This window comes from Tyto alba, unplaced genomic scaffold, assembly GCF_018691265.1.
Source record: "Tyto alba isolate M040663 unplaced genomic scaffold, T.alba_DEE_v4.0 Super-Scaffold_48, whole genome shotgun sequence".
Classification (NCBI taxonomy): Eukaryota; Metazoa; Chordata; class Aves; order Strigiformes; family Tytonidae; genus Tyto; species Tyto alba.
In genome coordinates this window covers 5,171,525-5,192,806 of record NW_024881324.1, presented here as the reverse complement: position 1 = coordinate 5,192,806, position 21,282 = coordinate 5,171,525, and the positions used below count along the sequence as shown (strand labels likewise).

At 45.8% G+C, this 21,282-nt stretch overlaps 1 protein-coding gene across 2 annotated transcripts; it reads left to right on the top strand.

The window, feature by feature from the left end:
- The first annotated feature begins 432 nt into the window (after positions 1 to 432).
- NRSN1 (neurensin 1) lies at positions 433 to 8,369 on the top strand. 2 transcript variants are annotated; one of them, XM_042806950.1, is made up of 3 exons: positions 433 to 889; positions 5,576 to 5,773; positions 6,792 to 8,369. In XM_042806950.1, exons 2-3 carry the CDS (start codon positions 5,585 to 5,587, stop codon positions 7,188 to 7,190), a joined length of 588 nt encoding a protein of 195 aa, XP_042662884.1. In that variant the 5' UTR covers positions 433 to 889; positions 5,576 to 5,584; the 3' UTR covers positions 7,191 to 8,369. The 2 variants fall into 2 exon arrangements, with proteins under 2 accessions (XP_042662884.1, XP_042662883.1); XM_042806949.1 differs by having other exon boundaries at positions 437 to 814.
- Positions 8,370 to 21,282: the final 12,913 nt, after the last annotated feature.

The following is a 21,282-nucleotide window of genomic DNA, read 5'->3' as shown; positions in this document are numbered from 1 at the left end:
CTACATATTGCCTTTTAGTGGAACACCTTTGAGCATCTCCAGCTCCCAGCGCCTCACCATGCTAACTAACTCTTCCCTCACTAGCTTAATCCCCCCAAACTCGCATACTCAAAATCTTTTCCCACCAACCAACCAACCTGTAGTTATCAGGGCAGACCTGAACACTAATGCTTGGCCCTCAGCCTCACTCCGTTTCTCTTGTTGGATCTCCCGCTGACCAATTTATTTCCTCCCCCGCTCCAGATCTCACTGCCTTATTCTTTGTAGCTCATAGATCACTTTCTGCGGTGCCTATCCACTCGTCTGGACAAAGAACGGGGCGTCGATTCTCTGTGTGTTTCACTGATTAAAAGGGCGGCGGTTTGAGCCCCGGCCCAAGGCCGCGGCTGTTCCCGCCACCCAGGGGGGTGACACCTCAGCGGGCACCCGCTCCCTGCGGCCCGGGGGACGGCCCCGCCCGCGCCGCGGCCAGAGGGACCCTCCTCACCCCTCACCCCACCCGGCTGCCCGGGAGGGGACGGGGGGGAACGACACGACCCCCAGCCCCGGCGCGTCCCGTCCCCCCCCCCCGCCTCCGCCGCCGCCCCGGGGAACCACCCGCGGGTGGGGGCGCGGCGAGGCGAGGGCGGCCCGGCGGCGGCTCAGTGCGCAGGCACGGGAGCGGGAGCGAGCGGCGCTCCGGGCCCCGTCCATCATACGTGGTGTCTGGGGGCCGGCGCGGCGCAGAGCGGAGATGGGGCCGCGTTGGGAGAGCCGCAGCTAGCGTCGCCGCGGTTGCTCGGCCGGCCTGGAGGGGAGCGGCAAGGAGGGCCAGGTAACCCCGCCGCTCCCGGCGAACTTGGGCTTCGGCGGCGGGGGGCGGCGGGCGCCGCGCCGCCCAGGAGCGCCGGTACGCGGGGGCCGGGGTCGGGGCTGAAGGCCGGCGGTCGGTCGCGGAGGGTCGAGATGTCCGCCGGGGTGAAGGCGCTGCGGGGAGAATTCCGCTGCGCCCGATAAAAAGGGCGATCGGGAGCGTCTCCTGGCCGGCCGGCCGGCGGGGCATCCCGCACCGGCCTGTGCGGCCGGAGGGGCCGGCGGGAAGCGGGGAAGGGAGGCCCCTGGGCTGTGCTCCCCGCCGCGGGGCCTTGCCCCCCCACACCCCAACCTGCCGTGTGGGAGAAGGCCCCGGAAAGCAGCCGGGCCCCCCGGGGGAAGGGCGGGCGCTGACCGTCCCGAGAAGGTGCCGAGCACCGGCATCACAGGTAGCCGAGGCATCAGAAAGGCCGTCTCGGAGGCTGCCGTCAGAGACGGGTTGTTTATTCCAGTATTCGCTCTTCACGAGGGTCTCGCTTTCTGTAGGTAAGGGCTGGAAGCACGGCCCTCTGAACAGAAGGGTGGAAGGGTGTAAATCTGGAGAAGGGAGAGGGGGGACTTCACCTGGGTGAGCCCAGCAGCATTTGTGGCTTCCATTGAGTGGCCGTGTGGTGTTGCGGAGCAATGGCACGTCCTTACTTGCTTTGTCCTGCCTTTCAGATGCCAGATCCTTAGATTTTTTCAAACGTGTCCAACCCTTCAATAAGAAAGCAAGTAGTTGAAAAATTTATTGGGTAATTTTTCTTGGAGCTTGCTCATCTTTTAATCTGCCTGTTCACCAATCCAGTCACATCTCCCCAGATCAGTGGAGAATAGTAAAGCTCAAAGTAAATAGAGCTGCTTTTGCCATGGAAACAAAAGTTGCTAGGGTATGGATTGAAGTGGTGTGCTCTGAAGCTGTGATCATACATCCCACGTATTCCTAGGCACCTCAGGTTTAGGCACTGAAAAACTTTTAATGATTAAACCACCTCCCGAGGCCTGGATGCGTGTTCTAAGCTCATGCGTAACACAGATCTGGGTAACAGCAACTCTCTTTTTAGCAAAAGTTTCCCAGCACCTCAGCATTTAATTTCCCAGCCATGAAGGTGAGACCTGAAGGTGACACATCAACACTCAGGAGATCATAGCTACTGCAGTATTTATTCATCCAGGGTAAATTGACAGTGTGACATGCGTTTCCTCCTTATTTATGGAGAACTGTTTTCTCCCACTATACTCTGACTGTTTCAGTTCCTCTGCCCCATCTGTAAGTAGCCAGAACAACAACATTATGTTTATATTACAGATGGCCAAATTAGCAGGCTGCTTCAATGAGTCATATAGGGCTGGGAAGCCTTCTTTTCTCTCTTAAGGCACAAAATATTCTGAAAAAGAGATTACTTATGAGTGGAAGGGTCTGAGCATAAAGAAAATGTTCAATAGGACTAATATGCAGTGCTTGAAAAGAGTTAATGATGCTGGCAGTCCTTTTTTTTTTTTTTTCCTTCCATTTTAAAAGGTCATACTACTTGATATTATCACAACTCTTTCAAACAAAAGATCATTCTTTTGTTTTCTATTCCACCTCGCAGCTATTATTTATCATTTTGTTCATACGCCTGACCAAACCCAACTATTAGCATTTTAGATTGCTGAAGAAAAACAATCTATGTATAATATTAAGTGATTCCAGTCTGTGTGGTTCTTAAAGTCAATTCTTCAGCAAGGTGGTAGAAACACTACACCCTCCTCTTGACTAAACCTATAGACAGTGCAGTGTATGCAAGATAATGTTTATACGGATTTATTACATTACACTAAGTTTTCTTAAATTAATTGCAATAACTACAGTTGCCAGTTCAGACTCAGCAGCGTGCTTCACCTGGTTTCTGAATTCTGGAGAAACCAAGAAGGTCTGAAATTGTCTCCTGGTGGCAGCTGGAGTAATGCAATTGAGCTGTGGCAGGCTAACGTGACATTACCTGCTCATGTTAGGTCTGGTCCTTCCCTGTGTTGACCTTATGGGGTCACTTAGCCTCCCTTTCTGGTCATTATGTGGTGTTAAATACACTTACCTGAATGACTTGGCAAGGAGTTAAGCGTGGTTTACCTAAGGAGGTAGGGTTGATGGGAGAATAAAGACCTAAGTAAGGAGCCAAGAAAATGAGTCTCTGCAGAGCTTTGGTTGGCTTCTTGATTGTCTTTCTGATGTGGGAGCTGGAGTGCTTGCTTACTCGTAACCAAAAGACATGGTGAGGGATATGGACATAAACTGTTCTGATCCATTGGGGAAAGGCTGTGTGACCCTGTCTGTGGGAGCTGGAGCAGCTGTGGGAAAACATGCCATTGCTTCATCCTCTCACCCTAAGGTATTTTTGTGAGGTGAACAGAACTCTGGTTTTATGAGAGCTCTTCAGTGCTTGTCCTGTGTGAGGTGGCAGCTAGCTGTTGAGGAAGTGGTGGCAGTGAGAAAAGAGGACTTGTTTTCTCTTTTCAGGTAGGGAACAAACAGCAGAAGGAAGGACTCCCAAGGGAAACAAAAAGAACTCGTTTGCAAAAGAACAAACAAGCTCCAAGAGTAGCTTTCAGCATTTCTCTGCAAGAGTTCAGATTATCTACTTATATCCATACCACTATTTGGGGGGGGGGGGGGCTGTACCTCAGAAATTACTAGTGTTCAAAAGCTCATAGCATTCTAAAAGAACACAACAAACTGTTTTTTTTTCAATATATTAACTGTAGTGGGAATCGTCAGTGTTGGCAACATACGACTTGAGAGGGGATGGCCTGGGTGCCAGGCTCTCCCCGCTCACCCGGTGAGCAGCCGGTGCTGCCCAGGAGTTTCCTGCTGTCTCAGGGTCTCCATCCACCCTGCCTCGTCTCCCTCCCTTGCCCGGGAAGCCCAGCACCTTGAGCGCGCTCCGGAGGGCACCGATGCTGTACCGTCGGCGGAGGGCGAGCCCATCCACAGAGTCGGAGAGCACTTCTTTGATTTCCTAACACTTTATGGTGGCTGAAGGGGAGAAAAGGGAAACCTGCAGGGGATGCAAAGGCAGTTCTGGGTTTAAAGAAGGGGATCCTGCCAGAAGCTGTGCCTGGTGCTATCCCTGATGCTCTGCAAAGTTCAGCCACCAGCGCTGTCCTCCCCCTCTCCTGGAGGAAGCTCTGGCCCTCGCTAGGGCCCCCAACATCCTGTGGGCCTCCTCTCCCGCTTGGTCATGGCTTCTGAGAGAGCATTGAAGCCTCATCACAAGTTGCAAGAGTGATACTTGCAATTAGAAGAAGCTGAGATCATGAGATCCCAAACTAAATACATATTAAATATAAAAAATAAAACCCAGTAAGCTTGGGTTTGATTTATAAAAAGGAAAAAGCAAACCACTCTTTATCCCTAAGCCAATAATGCAACCAGATTCCAAAAAGCTGGAAGATTACTGTTATACCAGACGTGTTTTCAGAGCCAGCCAAGAGCTTCATTCAGGTTGTTGCCATTCCCTATTGACACTTTCTGGTTTCTGCTTAGCATAAATGCAGCAGCGTTTGTTTCTCTTGCATACTTGGGTGTTTCATTCCCAGTGAGATCACCCATTCCTCAATGGGCTGTAGGGCTGCAAAATTGGGACCTGGCTGCAAAATTGGGACCTAGCTGCCATGAGCATGTCAAACCTGCCTTCCCCCTCTAAGTAAAATTGCTGTGGCAGTCAGATTAACTGCTTGAAGCTGATATAAATTGAGCTGTGACATTCAGATGCAAGTACTGATTAACAGTTCCCTTTGGACTAAGATGTTTTGAACTTCTTTAAAAGAGAAGTCAGTCAGCTCAGGCAACATTGACCTGTCGCTCAAGTTTTTTAGGGGCTTGTACTACTTCAATGAATTCAGTAGCATTGCACCTGTGCGAGCAAGTTCAGGCCTGGGACCTGCATAGTTCAATACAGATCTTGTGTGTTAGGAGAACTTCCATGTAGTGGAAAGAGTAGGGAACACTGTTGATAGTTTTCATAGCAGGCAAAATTCTGTTTTTTTTTTTTTAAAGTCAGCAAGAGCTTGGGCATTGACTATTCCAAAGGAGCAGTGGTTTGCCACAAGTTTAGTATTTTCATTTCACTCTCTTCAGTGAGCAGATTGATCCTGTTATGACATTCCATCTTTTTCATTTTTTATTATCCATATTTTTGAATACAGGATATATACATTTTCAATCTGTCTAGGAGTTATTTTGCCTTTGTTTCTCATGGCTATGAATGTTACATCAATGCTTAATCCTGCACTTCATAAGCTTGGGCAAAAACATTAAAAAAACCCCTTACCCAGCAGTTTGAAAAATTCCTGAGGTTGCAAATTTTAGTTAACTGAGAGAAACAGTCTGGATAAGAGGCAACATGAGCCTTTGAGGGATGCTAGCTTTTGTTACCTGATATATTCTGCTTTTTTCAATCTCCACAGAAATGCAGTGGCACTCTAATGCGAAAGATGGGGAGCAGGCACCCTGCATGTGGGAGGAAATGTTCCCTGCAGCACCTTTGGGCTGTGCTGCGCCAAGACGCCGAGTGCCTGGGGTTCATTTGAGCTGAGTCACTGCACGCAACTCTACCAGGCTTGTTTTTTGTTTGGAGGAAAAAGTGAAGGGAAGGTCTTTCCTGGGCTGCTCTTCTTCATGTCTTCTGGAGGGTGTTGTAGGCAGCTTTTCCCTCCTGCCACATCAATAACGAACTGCTTTGCATGAAACCTCTCGTTACAGGGAGGAAGGATGAGCTCCTATGCTGACATCTGCGGGTCCAAGCATGTGCAGGGCAGCACTGAGGGAGGGTACCAACGCTACGGGGTCCGGTCCTACCTGCATCAGTTTTATGAGGACTGCACAGCTTCAATTTGGGAGTATGAGGATGATTTTCAGATCCAGAGATCGCCTAGCAGGTGGAGCAACATGTTCTGGAAGGTACTGCCCATTGCTGTTTGCTGGAGAGAGAAACTCTCATTTCAAGACTTTCCCATGTAACTAAAGCTTTTAGGTATTCATCCAGAAAGGCCTTCTGGTGCTCAGTTTTCTCTGAGGTGAATGAATAACCATCTGCCTGAAACCAGGGCACTCTTACCAATATACATCAGTTTTCAAGGGAGTTCTGGGATCTTTGGATCCTCTGATTTCTCTGTCACAAGGAGCCATGTCACTGAAACATCAAAGTCTTACCTGGGAAACCCCACCCATATCTTGAAAGTGTAGTTTAGCTCCGCTCTGCACCCACAATAGTCCTGCCAGATTATTGGGAATAGGACTGGTAGGTTAACAGCAGTAACTCTGGGACTGTGTGACCTAGGGATGGAGGAAACTGCAAGATCTCCATTAAGGTCAGGGAACTTGATAGAATTGGAGAACACCAGAGGTTGGCAGGGGCCTGCGAGGCCATCTAACATCCAATCCCTCTGCTTTGATAGTAGAGCCATTCTATGTGAACCAAATTATGCACTTGCACTTGAAATGTGCTAAAAATATTCTCTGATCTGTTCACAGCAGTAGCAACTTCCTTCTAACCCCTGCAGAGGAATGACATTTCATGGAGTAAAAGGGAGTGGTGGATATAACACAGACTATCAGTCAGGACTGAACTCATGGTGCTAACCACCATCTAAAAGCTAAAGAAATAAATCAGTCACACAACACAAGGGTTAAACTATGATCCCCTCTGTGATGGAGCCTTTGGATGTGAAATGCTATTTAGACGTATAGATTCATATTCCAGTATTTCCAGAAATGTCAATACTGAATTATATAAATACGAGTCATAAAAAGACAGTTTTTCCATATTTTCTAGTTCTAGGAGGGCCACATATGACCTACAAGAAAAATGTCAGCCTTCTCCTAGAAGAAAAAGCTGTACCTTCAAGACACTGTGAAAACTAAATGCCAACTAAGAAATGGAAAGGCATATTAATTGGGCTCTTTGTTTCTTTTCCAGGTTGGACTCATCTCTGGGACGGCTTTTATGCTGATAGGTTTAACAGTTCTTGTAGTGGGTTTTCTTGTGCCACCGAAAATCGAAGCTCTTGGGAAAGATGATTTTGTTGTGGTGGATACCCGTGCCATTCAGTTTAATGGGTCCCTTGATATATGCAAGCTGGCAGGAGCAATCTTGTTTTGTGTTGGGGGGTCCACTGTGGCAGCGTGCCTGCTGATGTCTGCTTTTGCTAAAAGTTACTCCAAAGAAGAAAAGTACCTCCAGCAAAGATTTAAAGAGAGGATAGCTGATATAAAAGCCCATGCAAACCCAGTCAAAAAAGCACCAGAACCAGGAGAATCAAAGATACCTGTCACTTTGTCCAAAGTTCAAAATGTCCAGCCTTTATCTGAAACCTGACCCTTTCCTTAGGTTTTGTTTCTCACTTGTAGGTCACTTTAACTGGAAAATACCAGCTGTTGTTGGCATACGTGCTAGTCGATTACAACATGGAGTGCTCTGCTGTGCAAACACACAGCTGATGGGGAAGCTGCTCCAACACAAATTTATGTTTGGGAAAAGGGAAATTATGTGATTAGACCTGTGACCAATATATTCAGTGTATTCAAATATTTTAATCTGTGTTGAACCAATAAGTCCTTGCAACAACGATTAGGTGTTTAGCTTATCAGATTGCATCCCTGGAAAACATGGGGTGCATTTATGACAGCTGTACCAGGAACACCCTACATCTCACTATTTAAAATTTAGACAAGTTGGATTTTTGTTTCAGTTTCTTCTTGCCTTTAAAATAACTGTTTAGTCTTACTTTTACTGCCTGGTTCTGCTCTCTGGGAAGCCAAGATTCCGCCCTTGTGATTTGCACTTGTCCTCCTGTCACATGCTACAGTGTGTATCAAAGTAATACTGCACAGGCAAAACACACATGACAGTGAGTGCCCTTAATTTAATGCTGGCTCATGTCACTTCCCAGCAATGTTACTTTCTGGGAAAGGCAAGTTATACTTGATCCCGAGTTACAATTAGCCTGTGCAAAAATGCTACTTTTGTCTTATCGTTGCCATCTTAACAAAATATACAAATTAAAGATAAGGTATTCATATGGGAGGAGGAACATCATATTTGTGTATCTTTAGTTTGATATTGTTTCTTTCATTATATTACGTTTGAAGCTCATACTAAATGTTTTCGTTTTGGCTGGGTATGGATTACTAAATGTGGTTTGACATGCCCAGGCCCTGTATTCTGTCAGTTCGTTAATGCCATGTTAAATGACCTTAACATAACTATCTAAAGGCATTTTGAAATGCTGTTTATATTTTTATAGAGGATAGAAAAAGTTATGCTTAACCAGATACATTTGTGTAAATGTTTACCTGAAGACTTGTCCTTTCTTAGAAGACCCATAATTATTTTCCCACCGAGGGCAATTATTTCACTGTCTTAATCTATGGATTTAAATTAAACTGTATAAAGAAAGATGTGACATTTGTACTCTCTGACGATATGTGCCACCTTATAGTTCTGTCTATTTTTTGAATGGATTGAATAAAAGTCTAGGCGTGAGCCAACCATGGATTTTGTAGAAAATCTCTTTCTAGTCAAACAGGTTCCTCTATACATTATTTCTGTTTGAAAGGAGAAATTGGCAGTTGAAACTCAGCGGTCTCTTAATGCACTCTATATTTTCAGCTTTCAGAGGTGAGGAAGTCATTTTGGTCATTTGGAATCAAGAAGATTCCAGCACGCTCACGACAGGTACGTGGTAACAGCTGTGCTCTTTCCCTTGCTGATGAAACATTCTGTGGTCTGTGACTCAGTTCATACTTCCACAACTTAAATAAGACAGAACATATGTGTTTGGCAGTTTCAGCTGAACTTGCAGTAATTATTGTGGCTGACAACAGCAGCAGAAGTAAAATTTTCCTTTGCAAAGGAAGTGCCTATTTTAGCAACATTATTGCAGTGTCCAAACATCAGCACTGAAAAGATGGACAGTCAAGAGCTCGTCACATACGTGGTTGCAGAGAATGAAACGAAGTAGGTTTTGGTGCATCTGACAACCTACATCTCGCTGGCACCCGAACATCGGAAGTGAAAAAGCACATTGCACTCAGTGCTTAAAAATAAGATTGTAATCTTGGGGGAGAAGCAGATGAAGGAGTGCTAAAGAGGAAAAGATGAGAAGGCTGGTAAGGTGAGAAGCTGTATATTATTTATAAAGAAAGCCTGGAAGAATGGGGGTGATGGTTAGCAATTACAAGGCACAGAGCATGATGGGGACACCGGGACAGGCTGTCACCGCCACCGTTTGTTCATTAGTCCAGGTAGAGAGGGTCCTCGGTGCTTGGTTTTCAGGTTGGGAGGAGCTTTGTTTACTGCCCTTGGCTTTCACTGTTGTCAGGCTATCGGTGTGTGGGCAGCAGGTAGTCAAGCTGTCCTGACCTTTTCAGGGGGGAGGTTTTAATTAAAAATTGTGCGTGGAGGAAATATGACATTTTAAGTTTTACAGAGAAGTTCACTGAAGGAGATGAGAACAAGGGGTCCTGTAGCTATTACTGAGTCCCTTCTCTCCACCTACTCTTTGTTAACACTGTATTGGAAGTTTCACTGACAATCCAGCTGGAAAAGAAAGCACAGATTGGACTTGTTTACTTGAAGTAGCTGGTTGTGCTTTGAGCCTGGTCAGCAGCCAACCACCCCAACAGCTGCTCACCCACCCTCCCCCCTGACCTGGGAATGGGGGAGGGAATTGGAGGGGTAAAGGGAGACTCGCAGGTTGAGATAGAAACAGCTTAATAATGGTAATAAAATGAGAACAATGACAGTAATAGAAAATATAAACAGGCAATGCACAGTGTAATTGCTCACCACCCGCTGACCAACACCCAGCCCGGTCCCGGCCAGCGACCCCGAAATACCAAGATCCCGCAATCACAATCCTGGAAGCAAGAGAAAGAGACAGAGCCCCTTCCTGCCCACCCCTCCTCTATACAGTGAGCATGACGTCCCATGATATGGAATATTTCACTGGCCAGTTTGGGTCTGGTGCTCTGGCCGTGCTCCCTCCCTGCTCCCTGTGCCCTTGCACACGGGCAGGACAGGGGGAGTCGGAGAGTCCTTGAAGTCTCAGCAGCAGCTGAAAACATCAGTGTGCTATCAGCATTCTTCTCATACCAAACCCAAAGCTGAATCCAAAACACGGCACTATTCTAGTTACCAAAAAGGAACATTATTTCATCCCAAACCAGGACATAGCTACAGGGCCATACAGTTCTCTTTGAAACACACCCCATGTGTGGATGCACCCATGCAAGTGTTGCTAAAGTTTTGTCCAGGGGACAGCTGACCCAACAGGGAATGATGGAGCTGATCCAAGCACCAGGCACTTGGTCACGCTGTGCATCGCTTCTGCAGAACTGAACATGCTTTGACTGTACGAGAGAAGGTGGGTCATGCCAGGCATCACCCAGGTATTGGGGGGGTGGAAGAAAAACCCTTGAGGATCTTGCTGGGATAGGAAATGCATTTGGGATTTAGCAGCAGCAGCAAAGCTGGTAATGCTGTCATGGCTGAGGTTGCCACACAGATTTCATCTCCTTAAACCCTTGCTTCAGTTGCTCAGAACTTTTCCAGAATTGAGACCTCTGTAGACTGCCATCCTTCACAGCAGAGAATCAGCGTCATGCAGGGCTTTTGTAGAAACACTGAGCAGAAAATTACTCTTAAGAAAAATAAAAGGTTAAAACATGTTAGAAACATTTTCAAGTTCCATTTCCTTGTAATGTTTTAACACATTCATTTTCCGGAGCAGGAACTGAAGCATCAGCAAAAGAGTGGTGGAGATGCGCTTTTTGCTGTTCTTATGGAAAATGCCTGTGATGTGGCTTCCATCTGGGCACAGGGAGGGGCAGCCAGGCTCCCTGGGAACGTTCCAGTGAGGCTGAGAGCAATCTGTCCCTCCGCATATAGATCTTTTTTCCCTTTTGCCATCCTCACCAAATTGCAGTGCACACTCCACTCCAGGACAGTATGGGACCCCCTCCCAGCACTGGCTGCCATCACCTTTCCACAGGACACATTAACAGGCACCGTAGTACAAATAAAATATGGCTTAAGCAACCAAGCTCTTATTTTTCCAACCCTCTTGACCTCCCGCTTAAGAGGCTTCTTTCAGTTTCTTCATGCTCACCTTATTTCTTGCCCCTTTTCTCATTTGGCTTGAAATTACAATGGAATTCCTCTTAGCCCAACACCATTTTCTCTGCAATCGTGGTGAAAGAAATATTTTTCAGTCAGACTGGTAGTCACTGACTTCATTTTGTTTAATATGTGCTCTCCTGAAGGTTAGGTCTGCTTCCCCTACTATACTGTGCAGAAAAGATTTCTCTTTAGCATCTGCTCTGTCCTCCCCGCCCCAGGCTGTCTTGACCCCTTTATTTTCCATTTGTTCCCAGTACACAGTGAATCACAGGCAAAGGCGGAGACGTAGAGATGTCCCCTCCTCCAGAGCTGCCTGTAACCAATTCCCAGTTTCGGCTGGAGCCTCAGACTGACATTTCCAAGCATGAGATTTTTAATCATGCGCAAGTGCCAGAAACAGCACTTCAGGAAAGCAGCGGCAGCACGGGGACAGTGCAGCATCCTGACCAGAGGCCAGCGGAGCAAGGTCGGGCGGCGGGACAGCAGCAGCAGAACCTACATGCTGGGTAGGCTGTTTCGGCCCCCAAGGATGTGAAATCCAAGGGAGACAGCAAAAGACTACAAGAACCTTATTTGGATGCAATTTGCCAGCAGCTTTCTAGCAAAGGCCTAATAGCAGAACAACGATTTTGGTAAAATAAAGGGATTAGAGCTTCAGCTCATTCAGAACTGACTGATCACCCTGCCTTTAGGCAGCATGCTGCCCTCTCAGCTCACCCCATGTCAGAGGTGGTGAGATAATCTGCTGCTCCCTGAGCAGGTTTTGGAGGCACTGTTAACAGAAAGCAATAATTAATTCACTCTCTAAGGCACAATTTTGGAGTTTTAGAAAGCAGGCATTCTTTATTACAGTGCTGGACACACAGGGGAGAGCTCCTCCTAATATGTGTGTGTGAAAACAAAATCAACAAACATTTATGTTACCTTAATCACATGTATTAATTATATTTTTTATCACATTCATAACATTTCCAGGAACTCATTAGCATACATTAATGTCTCTTGTGCATGCCCGTTGGAGTCTTCAGGTGGTCGTCAGGGGTCTTTAGAAGAAGGCTCATAGTCTTCTTCACTGTGTCTACCAGCTGACCCTTACTTGTTCACAAACTCAGTCCTATATCTTGTCCTTCAAGGCTGGCCTGGTCTGGTTTTGTTGCTAATTTGGAGCTTCCTTATCTTTACATTTCTTTGCACCTGATAATATGAGGCCGAACCATCTTAGGTAAGATTATTTATGAGTTCCTTACCCTGCAGTTATTCTAACTATTCCTGAAGAGATTAGCATTTGATTGGTCCCACCTGCAGCACAATGGTTAAATGGTTAAAACAGCTTAAATTGATCTTAATAATTCTATTCTCCATTTTCTTATCATTTTAGTTCATGGGCATCAATCCCTCATTTTCTTTTGAGGGTTGTAGCTTTCTGGCTACAATCCTCACTCTATATATATACACTCATTACTTTTTAAGCAAAGGTTAGTACAGCAATTGAAGCATGGAATCACGATGCACACCAGGATACGAACACAGACTATTAGAATCACCATCATGAGTAGGTTCTTTAGCCATATCCAATTTGGTAGCCACAAAGGGAATTTGTGCCATAATTCCTCAAAACCCCACAAGGTATCACCCTTAGTTACCTGATGCAAAATCTTTGTTTGCTCCCAAATTTCTGCCAGGTCTGTGGATATTCTACCACTTTGGTCCACGTAGGTACAACTTGCATTAATCACTGTGCAAACACCTCCCTGTGTGGCTAACAATAGATCAAGGGCCATACTCTTTGTAATACTACTCGGGACAGACTAGAGACTTCAATTTGCAATGCCTGCACGGCATCCATAGTCCTATTCTCCATATTCTCAACTATGGCAGACATATTGATGGTTGTCTTTTCCAATTCACTTACCCCTAGCCAGGTGAGAAACCATCTGGCAAAACTATGGAATGCACTAGGTGTATCAGCTATGGCATCAGAGGTTCTTTTAGTCCATCTCAGGAAAGTTCTTACCCATCCACCTTGTCCATCCAGTTTATCAACAACTATTATATTAGGAAGAAGGGCGCCCAATGTACAAGGCTCTTTCCACCCTAAGGGTAATCCTTTTCTAGCTCTATCCAATACCATCCCTTTCCATAGGGTGCTGGCCACCCCATAACTGTATGGTTTCCTCTCCTGGTTTGATTAATAGCACATGTATTTGCTCCACCGTAGGTAGCACAAAACTCGTGCAATTCTTGTCACTTCCTACTAATTTAGCTTGTCCACACTCACGATCTGTGTTTTTTCCCCCCTGTATTGATGGTAGTTTTATTAAGAAAACATCTTTGGAAATAGGTGGCATTTGAATATTGAAACCCTGGAGGGATCTCTAATTCCCATTCAACTTCCATTTTGGTCGATTAGAGGTGGAGGAGTTGGCTTGGCTGAGTTGTATCAGTGATTCATTAAAGGGTATTGGCATTCCCACCACAGGGAGACCTTTATCCAAATGTTCTGGAAGATGGGTACAAATCCAGCAGTTGGTCCTGTTAAGTACTCCTGTGAGGCTTTGGAGCAACATGAAGTGTAAACTTTGGTTCCAATAAGCTTGTCCAAATTGATTCATGGCTACTATAATCATCAAAGCCAAAACATAAAACCTAATCATGATTTCCCACTCAAGCGCAGGCTATTTCGGGATCTGATAAAGTCTCCAGACAATAATTCATATGGACTTAACCGATGTTTTCCTCTGGGCTGAACTCTTAACAGAGTAAGTGGAAGTGCATGTATCCAAACCATTGAGGTCTCCTGGCAAATTTTGCTTAACTGCAATTTTCGGGTTTGATACATGCCCTCTACCCATCCAATAGACTGTGGACAGTACAGGGCATGCAATTCCCACATTATTTGCAATACTCTACTTACTTGTTGAACAACTTCTGCAACAAGATGTGGTCCCCTCTCAGAGGAGATCTCTACTGGAACACCAAATAGCGGTATTATTTCTTTAAGTAAAATTTTAACTCCTTCCCTGGCTTTGTTGGTGCAACATGGGAAAGCTTCAGGCCACCTCATAAAAGTATCTACCAACACTAGTAGATATCTCATCCCTCCTCTTCTTGGCAGTTCAGTGAAATCCATTTGCCAGTGTTCACCTGGGGAATTTCCTGGTTTTGTGGCTCTGAACTGGACTTCATCCTGTGTTTTTGGATTGTTTCTAAGACAGATTTCACACTTTTCAGTTACAGATCTTACAGTTTCTACCATGTTGTGACTTACTACTCATTTCTGTAAATGTTTTAATAAATTCTCAGTTCCCCAATGAACACTATTATGTTCTTTCTTTACTAGTTCATGTATTAGGAGTGGAGTTAGGACCACTTGTCCTGTGGGGGTGACAGCCCACCCATTTTCCTGTATCTCAGCTTTTAAGGTTTCAATTACATTTGTATCCTGATTACTTTAGTTAGGAGAATGTTTCATTTCTATCTCTTCTATGGGTATTATTTCCAATATTTCTTTACCCTTTTCTGAAACTTTTCAAGCTGTTAGATCAGCTAATCTACTGCCTGTTTCCTGTGGGGATCGTCCGGTTTGGTGGGCTTTACTATGCATAACAGCAATTTCTTTTGGTTTTTGCACATTCTCCATCAGCTTCAAAATTTGTCCTGCGTGTTTATTCCAGTTCCCTGAGATGACAACAGTCCTCTTTCTTTCCAAATGGCTCCATGTGCACGTAGTACTCCAAATGCATATTTAGAATCAGTCCTATATTTACTTGCTTTCCCTCGCTCAGCTCCAAGGCTCTTGTTAATGCCATCAGTTCTGCTTTTTGAGCAGAGGTGTTTGAGGGAAAAGCTTTTGCTTCCACAACTGCATCTTCAGTAGTTACTGCATATCCTGACAGCTGGATTCCTGTTTTTACAAATGTACTCCCATCAGACTATAACTCCCACCCTGGCTTTTCCAAGGGGATGTCCTTTAAATCAGGTTGACTGGAATACACTTCCTCGATAGCCTGCAGTCAGTCCTGCGTAGGTTTTTTTTTCTCTGTCTCAAGTTGTAGATAGGACAGGAAGGCTGCCAGGTTTACAGTTGCAGTTGTTTTTAAGATAGCACCATCTTGTTCAACTAATGCTACGTGGTATTTCAACATTCGGCTCGGGGATGGCCAATGTCCGCCTTTCTGATTTAGCACTGTCCTGGTTTGGGCTGGAATAGAGTTTAGGTTCGTTTTTGGTAGCTGGAGGAGTGCTGATGGCACACGGAGATTTCAGGGACTCTCCAACTCCCCGTGCCCTGCCTGTGCACCGGCGCACAAGAAGCCGGGAAGGAACACGGCTGGAGCACCGGGCCCGGATTGGCCGATATTCCATGTCATGTGACATTACGCTCACCATATAAAGGAGGGATGGGCAGGAAGGGGCGCGCTCTCACTTCTGGGATTGCTGCCGCGTTGTCTTTGTGTTGCAGGATCACCAGCCGGGAGCGGGCGGGGGTGTCGGTCGGTGGGTGGTGAGCAATTGCATTGTACATTACCTGTTTATACTGTCACCGTATTATTTTATTACTCTTATTAAACTGTTTTTATCTCAACACACAAGTCTCTCTTTGCCCCTCCAATTCCCTCCCCACTCCCAGGTGGGGAAGGGTGGGCGAGTGGCTGAGTGGCGTTTGGCTGCCAACCAGGCTCAAACCACAACAGACTGTGATCACCATATGTGGAACGTAAACGGTTATTTTCCGTCCTGAAGTCAGCTTCCGAGTTTCTTGAATTAATAATACAGTAGCTGCTACAGCTCTCAGGCATCCTGGCCAACCTCTGCTGGTGTTATTTAGCTACTTGGAGAAATAGGCCATAGCACATCTGTTTCCTCCCAACATCTGAGACAGCACTCCCAAAGCCATCGCCTGTCATGGTCAAACAGCTCCAAAGTCTTAGTCAGATCAGGAAGTCACAGAGCTGGTGCTTTCATTAGAGTCCTTTTCACTTGCTTGAAAGCATTTCTGGTACTATTATCCCATTCCAGACATCCAAGTGGTGAGCATTTTAGCAGTTCATACAATGGTTTCACAATAAGTCCATAGTTTGCAATCCACAGTCTGCACCATCCCACCATTCTGAGAAACAGTCATAGCTCATCATCATTCCGAGGTTCCGGTATTTGGCAGATAGCTTCTTTCCTCTCTGTGTTCAACCTTCTTTGTCGTTTCAGAATTTCGAACACTAGATACTTTACAGATTCTTGAACCACTTGCGCTTTCTCTCTCAAACCTCAATCACCACTCATTCCCAGAAAGTTCGCAAGATCCATATTTAGTTGCAAGCATTCCATCTGAGTCTCAGTTGCAATTAGGATATCATCCACATACTGTAATAAAATTCCTGTCTTATGTTTCCTTTTCCAGGCTTCCAATTCTTTGGCTAGTTGATTTCCAAAGTTTGTGGGACTAATTTTAAATCCCTGTGGTAGTACTGTCCGTGTATATTGTGATTTATGTCCCATTTCCAGGTTTTACCATTCAACAGCAAATACATTCTGACTTTCTTGCTTGAGAGGTATGCAGAGAAGGGCATCTTTTAGATCTATAGCTGTAAACCATTCTTGCCTTTCATCTACAGCTGTGAAGCAGGGTATATGGATTTGCCACTCCTGGGTGAATGTATTCAATGACCTGATTAATAGCTCTTAAAACTTGGAATAATATATAACTTCTCCCGTCTGCCTCTCTCACTGGCAAGATGAGAGTGTTATATTCTGACTCACACTCTCTTAACAAGCGGTGCTCTTTGAATATCTCAACAATTGGCATCAATCCAACTCTAGCTTCCAATTTTAAGGGATATTAGTTTTGCCTTACTGGTCTGGCATCTGCTTTCAGCTCAATTTTTACCTGCTCAGCATTCTTGGCTTTCACCAGTACTTCTCCAGCCCACACAATGGGTATTACTTCATTTGCCACTTCTACTGGAATGTCAGACCGCAAAATCTTATCTTCCTGTAATAAGAATGCAGTTGCTTGTACAAGTTTAGATTCAGTAATTAATACATCAACCGCTCTGTCTTTAAATTTATTTTGGCTTCTAATTTCTCTAACAGTTCGCGTCCCAGAAAAGGCTTTGGAGCTCCGGTTAAATACAAAAACTGGTGTGTCACCCACTGTTTTCCAATTCTGAATGTTAGAGGTTTAAAGAATGGTCTAGTTTCAGCATTACCAGTCGCACTGACAACTCTAGCTATTTTCTTGCCAAATTCGAAATCTTTTTTGTTTAAAACTGAATAAGCAGCTCCAGTATCTACTGAAAATTCTACTTCTGTTTGAGCTTCCCCCAGCCTTATTTTAATCAGAGGTTCTGCTGGGGAAGACTCCTCCAGTCCCCCTCATTCCTCAGTGTCAATTGTGTTTATTGTTGACAGAGAAGAGCTGGCCCCTTCTATTCCCTGCTGGGAGGGACAATTTGGTTTCCAGTGTCCTTCTTTCATACAATAAGCACATTGATTTTTCCCTATGGTGGGAAAACCCCTGGCTTGTCCTCTCTCTCGAATTCCATCTCTATTTGCTTGAAAACCTCCTCTTCCTCTGTCAGTACTGTTCCCCAGTGGGCTCCGGGAGACACCTGGTCCTCCTGTGATGCGCAAGGCAGCCAGCATAGTGGTGGCAATTGTTCTGCCCAGTACCTTCTCCTGATTATCCCTATTCCTGCACACTTGCCAAGCCATCTCCAGTGATTTCTCTAAATTCCTCATGTCTGGCCCTCGCAAGTTCTGTATTTTATTTCCTAATATCATCCGTTGACTGTCCCAAAAACAGGAATATCAACCGATCCTTTGCCACCTGTGAGGATAGATCTAAGGGGGTATAATTTTGCATCCCCCTTTTAATTGATTCAAAAAATCAGTAGGGGTTTCCTTTTTATCTTGTTTGATGTCATATAATTTAGACCAATTCACTGCTTTGGGACAGCATTTCTTACTCCATAGGCAATCCATTCTCTGTACCAGATCAATAAACCCCAGTTCCTTGCATCATTGGGATGCCAGACAGGATTAGTAATCCATACATGATGATCACCTGTTCCTGGCAGTGTTCCAGCCAAAATCTGAGCCTGCATCTGGGCTCTGGCTGCTTTTCCAATCATTTGCTTTTCTGACTCACTAAACGCTTCATCCATCCCTGTGTCCACATCCTCCCAATCTGGGTCCTGGGTTTTGACAATCAATTTGAACCCTTTAGCAACCTTTTGGGGATCATCTCGATAATTCCCCTGTCGTGGTTTGAGCCTGGTCAGCAGCTAAACACCCCGCAGCCGCTCACCCACCCTCCCCCCACTGGGGAGTGGGGAGGGAATCGGAGGGGCAAAGGGAGACTCGTGGGTTGAGATAAAAACAGTTTAATAACAGTGACAGAACAATACACTGACAGCAGTATCAGCAGGTGATGTACCGTACAGCTGCTCACCACCCACCGACCCACACCCGCCTGCTCCCAGCCAGCGATCCCCAACACCAAGGCCCCACAGCCACACTCCCAGAAGTGGCAGCCCCTCCTGGCCCACTCCTGCCTTTATATAGTGAGCACAGTGTCACGTGACATGGACTATCGGCCAATCGGGGCCCAGCCCTCCAGCTGTGCTCCCCCCGCCCCCGCACACAGGTGAGGGCACTGGGCCCTGGGGAGCCCCTGGGGTCTCAGGGGGCTGCAGCTCCTCCCGCTGCCAGACCAAAGGGGGGTTTTGGCCAGCCCCTACCAGGACACCCTTCAGTCAGTCTCCACCCATCTAGGCCTGCAAAGGGGAAAGGCACTTTAAACCTAGCTGGTCCCCCCGCTCCCATTGCCTGTCTTAGTGGAGCATGTAGAACAGGTCGCATCTTACTTCGAGTTCCAGTGGTAATGGGAGAGAATTCAGTACCAGCTTCTTCCAGTTTTCTCACCTGTGATACTTCAATACCAGTGCCTTGTGGTGGAGGCCAATAATCCTCCAATCTCTCATTTTGCGAACCAATCTTTAAACACCTCTGCCTGATACTACAAGACAAGCAACATCTTTTTAATTTTCCATCTCGCTTATCATTCTCTTTTTCTAACACCAGGATTATAGGGTCCTGGGGTGATAAATTGATTCCACATTCTTTCTGCCATTCAGGGTGATTCCACAAAGATTCTGAAAAACATACCTGCACAAAGCACCTCATCCCACTTTCCTTCTCAGCACAGAAATAATGAGTTGCAACCCGGTGTCATATTTTAAAGTTCCATTAGGGGGCCACTTTTCTCCATCATCTAGCTCATATAGAGGCCACCACTGATTGCAATATTTCATTAACTTCTTACAGTCCAGACTTCCCCCAGGTGGTTCCCCAGTATCTTTCCAGTGGGCTAAATGACAGCCCAAAGGACTCTTTTTCAGAACTGTGCTCTGCTCATTACCCATTTAGACTTAGAATTTACACAGCACAGAGACAGGGGATAGGTCATGAACACTGCACACAACTAACAGTTACCAACACAAATACAAAAACATATAATAACAATAATAATTACAACCCTGGGTAGCAAAAGCCGACTTTAAGGAAATCAAGACAGAGTTCAGAGGTTCCAACTCCCCTTGTTTTCTAACTTTCCTCACCAAAGCGAGCGGCTAGGTGCAGCTGGGGAAGGAGTCTGATGTAGAATCAGAAATTTTAAGATAGGCGTAGATCAGTCATATGCCTGTAACATACTCACATATAAAATCAGAATCAGATACTGAATCAGATACAAATACACCAACAGGTGACAGTAATGACCAAATGATCAATACATATCATACGTGCAATTCTATGCCACCCCACAGGTTTTTACAAACTGAGACTTATGGGCAGCTTCAGAATGACCGGTCTCAGAACAGAAGAATAAAAGAATGCCTTGTCCTTACAAGAGGTCCTTGCCTGTGCCCATGAGGATCTGCTGAATCAGTGAGTCCCCCCAGAGAACTTCTCTGGGGCCAGCCTAGGGAGTTGCTGACTCAGAGGTTCCAGCAGCTGGACAGAGAGCGTCCTATCTGAGTCACCAAAATCTGTTACCAGAAAGTGATAATTAATTCATTCTCTAAGACTCGATTTTGGAGTTTTAGAAAGCAGGCATTCTTTATTACAGCGCCGGACACACAGGGGAGAGCTCCTCCTCATGTGTGTGTGTGAAAATGAAATCAACAAGTGATTTATAATACCTTATTCATGCACATTCATTACATTTCCAAGAATTGTTTATCATCTTCAAACCTGTTCTGGGGATTACTTAGCATATGTTGATGTCTCTTGCACATGTCTGTTGGAGTCTTTGGGTGGTCGTCGGGAGTCTTTAGATGAAGGCTCGTAGTCTTCTTCACTGTGTCTACCAGCTGACCCTTACTTGTTCACAAACTCAGTCCTATATCTTGTCCTTCAAGGCTGGCCTGGTCTGGTTTTGTTGCTAGTTTGTGGCTTCCTCTTCTTTATGTTTCTTTGCACCACTACTACTATGTGTGCCTCAAGGGGACTTAATGTTAGGTGAAAATAGCCAATAAACTGTATTAGATTAATCACCACACAACCCTATCAATACTTTGCTACGGTTGACACATATTAGGCCAATGTTCATGAAGGAACACATGAACTTGGATAAAGTCAGGACTGGATTCAGCAACTGATGCCCAGCAACTGCCGCAGACTCTGAATGCAGACAGCGTCAGATGCATCAGCCACCAGCTCCAACTGTAACAGGGACTGCATGCCATCCTCCTGCCACGTCCAAGGTCACCTGTGCCCCACGGACTGAGCCCTAAGGGACGATTATGACAGATGGAACCTGAACCTATGGACCAAATGAACTCACAATACATTCTGCAGTGATGGCCCATGGACTGAGGGAATGATATCTGTGTGCACATGTCTAAGACCAGGGAAGAGGATAGTAATTAATTAGAATGGTTTAGAAATACGGAACCTGAGCATAATGTAAATTATATGGAATAAGGGGTGGATAGAGTCCTGGTTTGGGCTGGAATAGAGTTCATGTTCGTTCCTGGTAGCTAGAAGAATGCTGATGGCACACAGAGATTTCAGGGACTCTCCAACTCCCCGTGCCCTGCCTGTGCACCGGCTCACAAGAAGCCGGGAAGGAACACGGCTGGAGCACCGGGCCCGGATTGGTTGATATTCCATGTCATGTGACATTACGCTCACCATATAAAGGAGGGGTGGGCTGGAAGGGGCGCACTCTCACTTCAGGGATTGCCATTGCAGCCTCTTTGTGTTTCAGGATCGCTGGCCGGGAGCG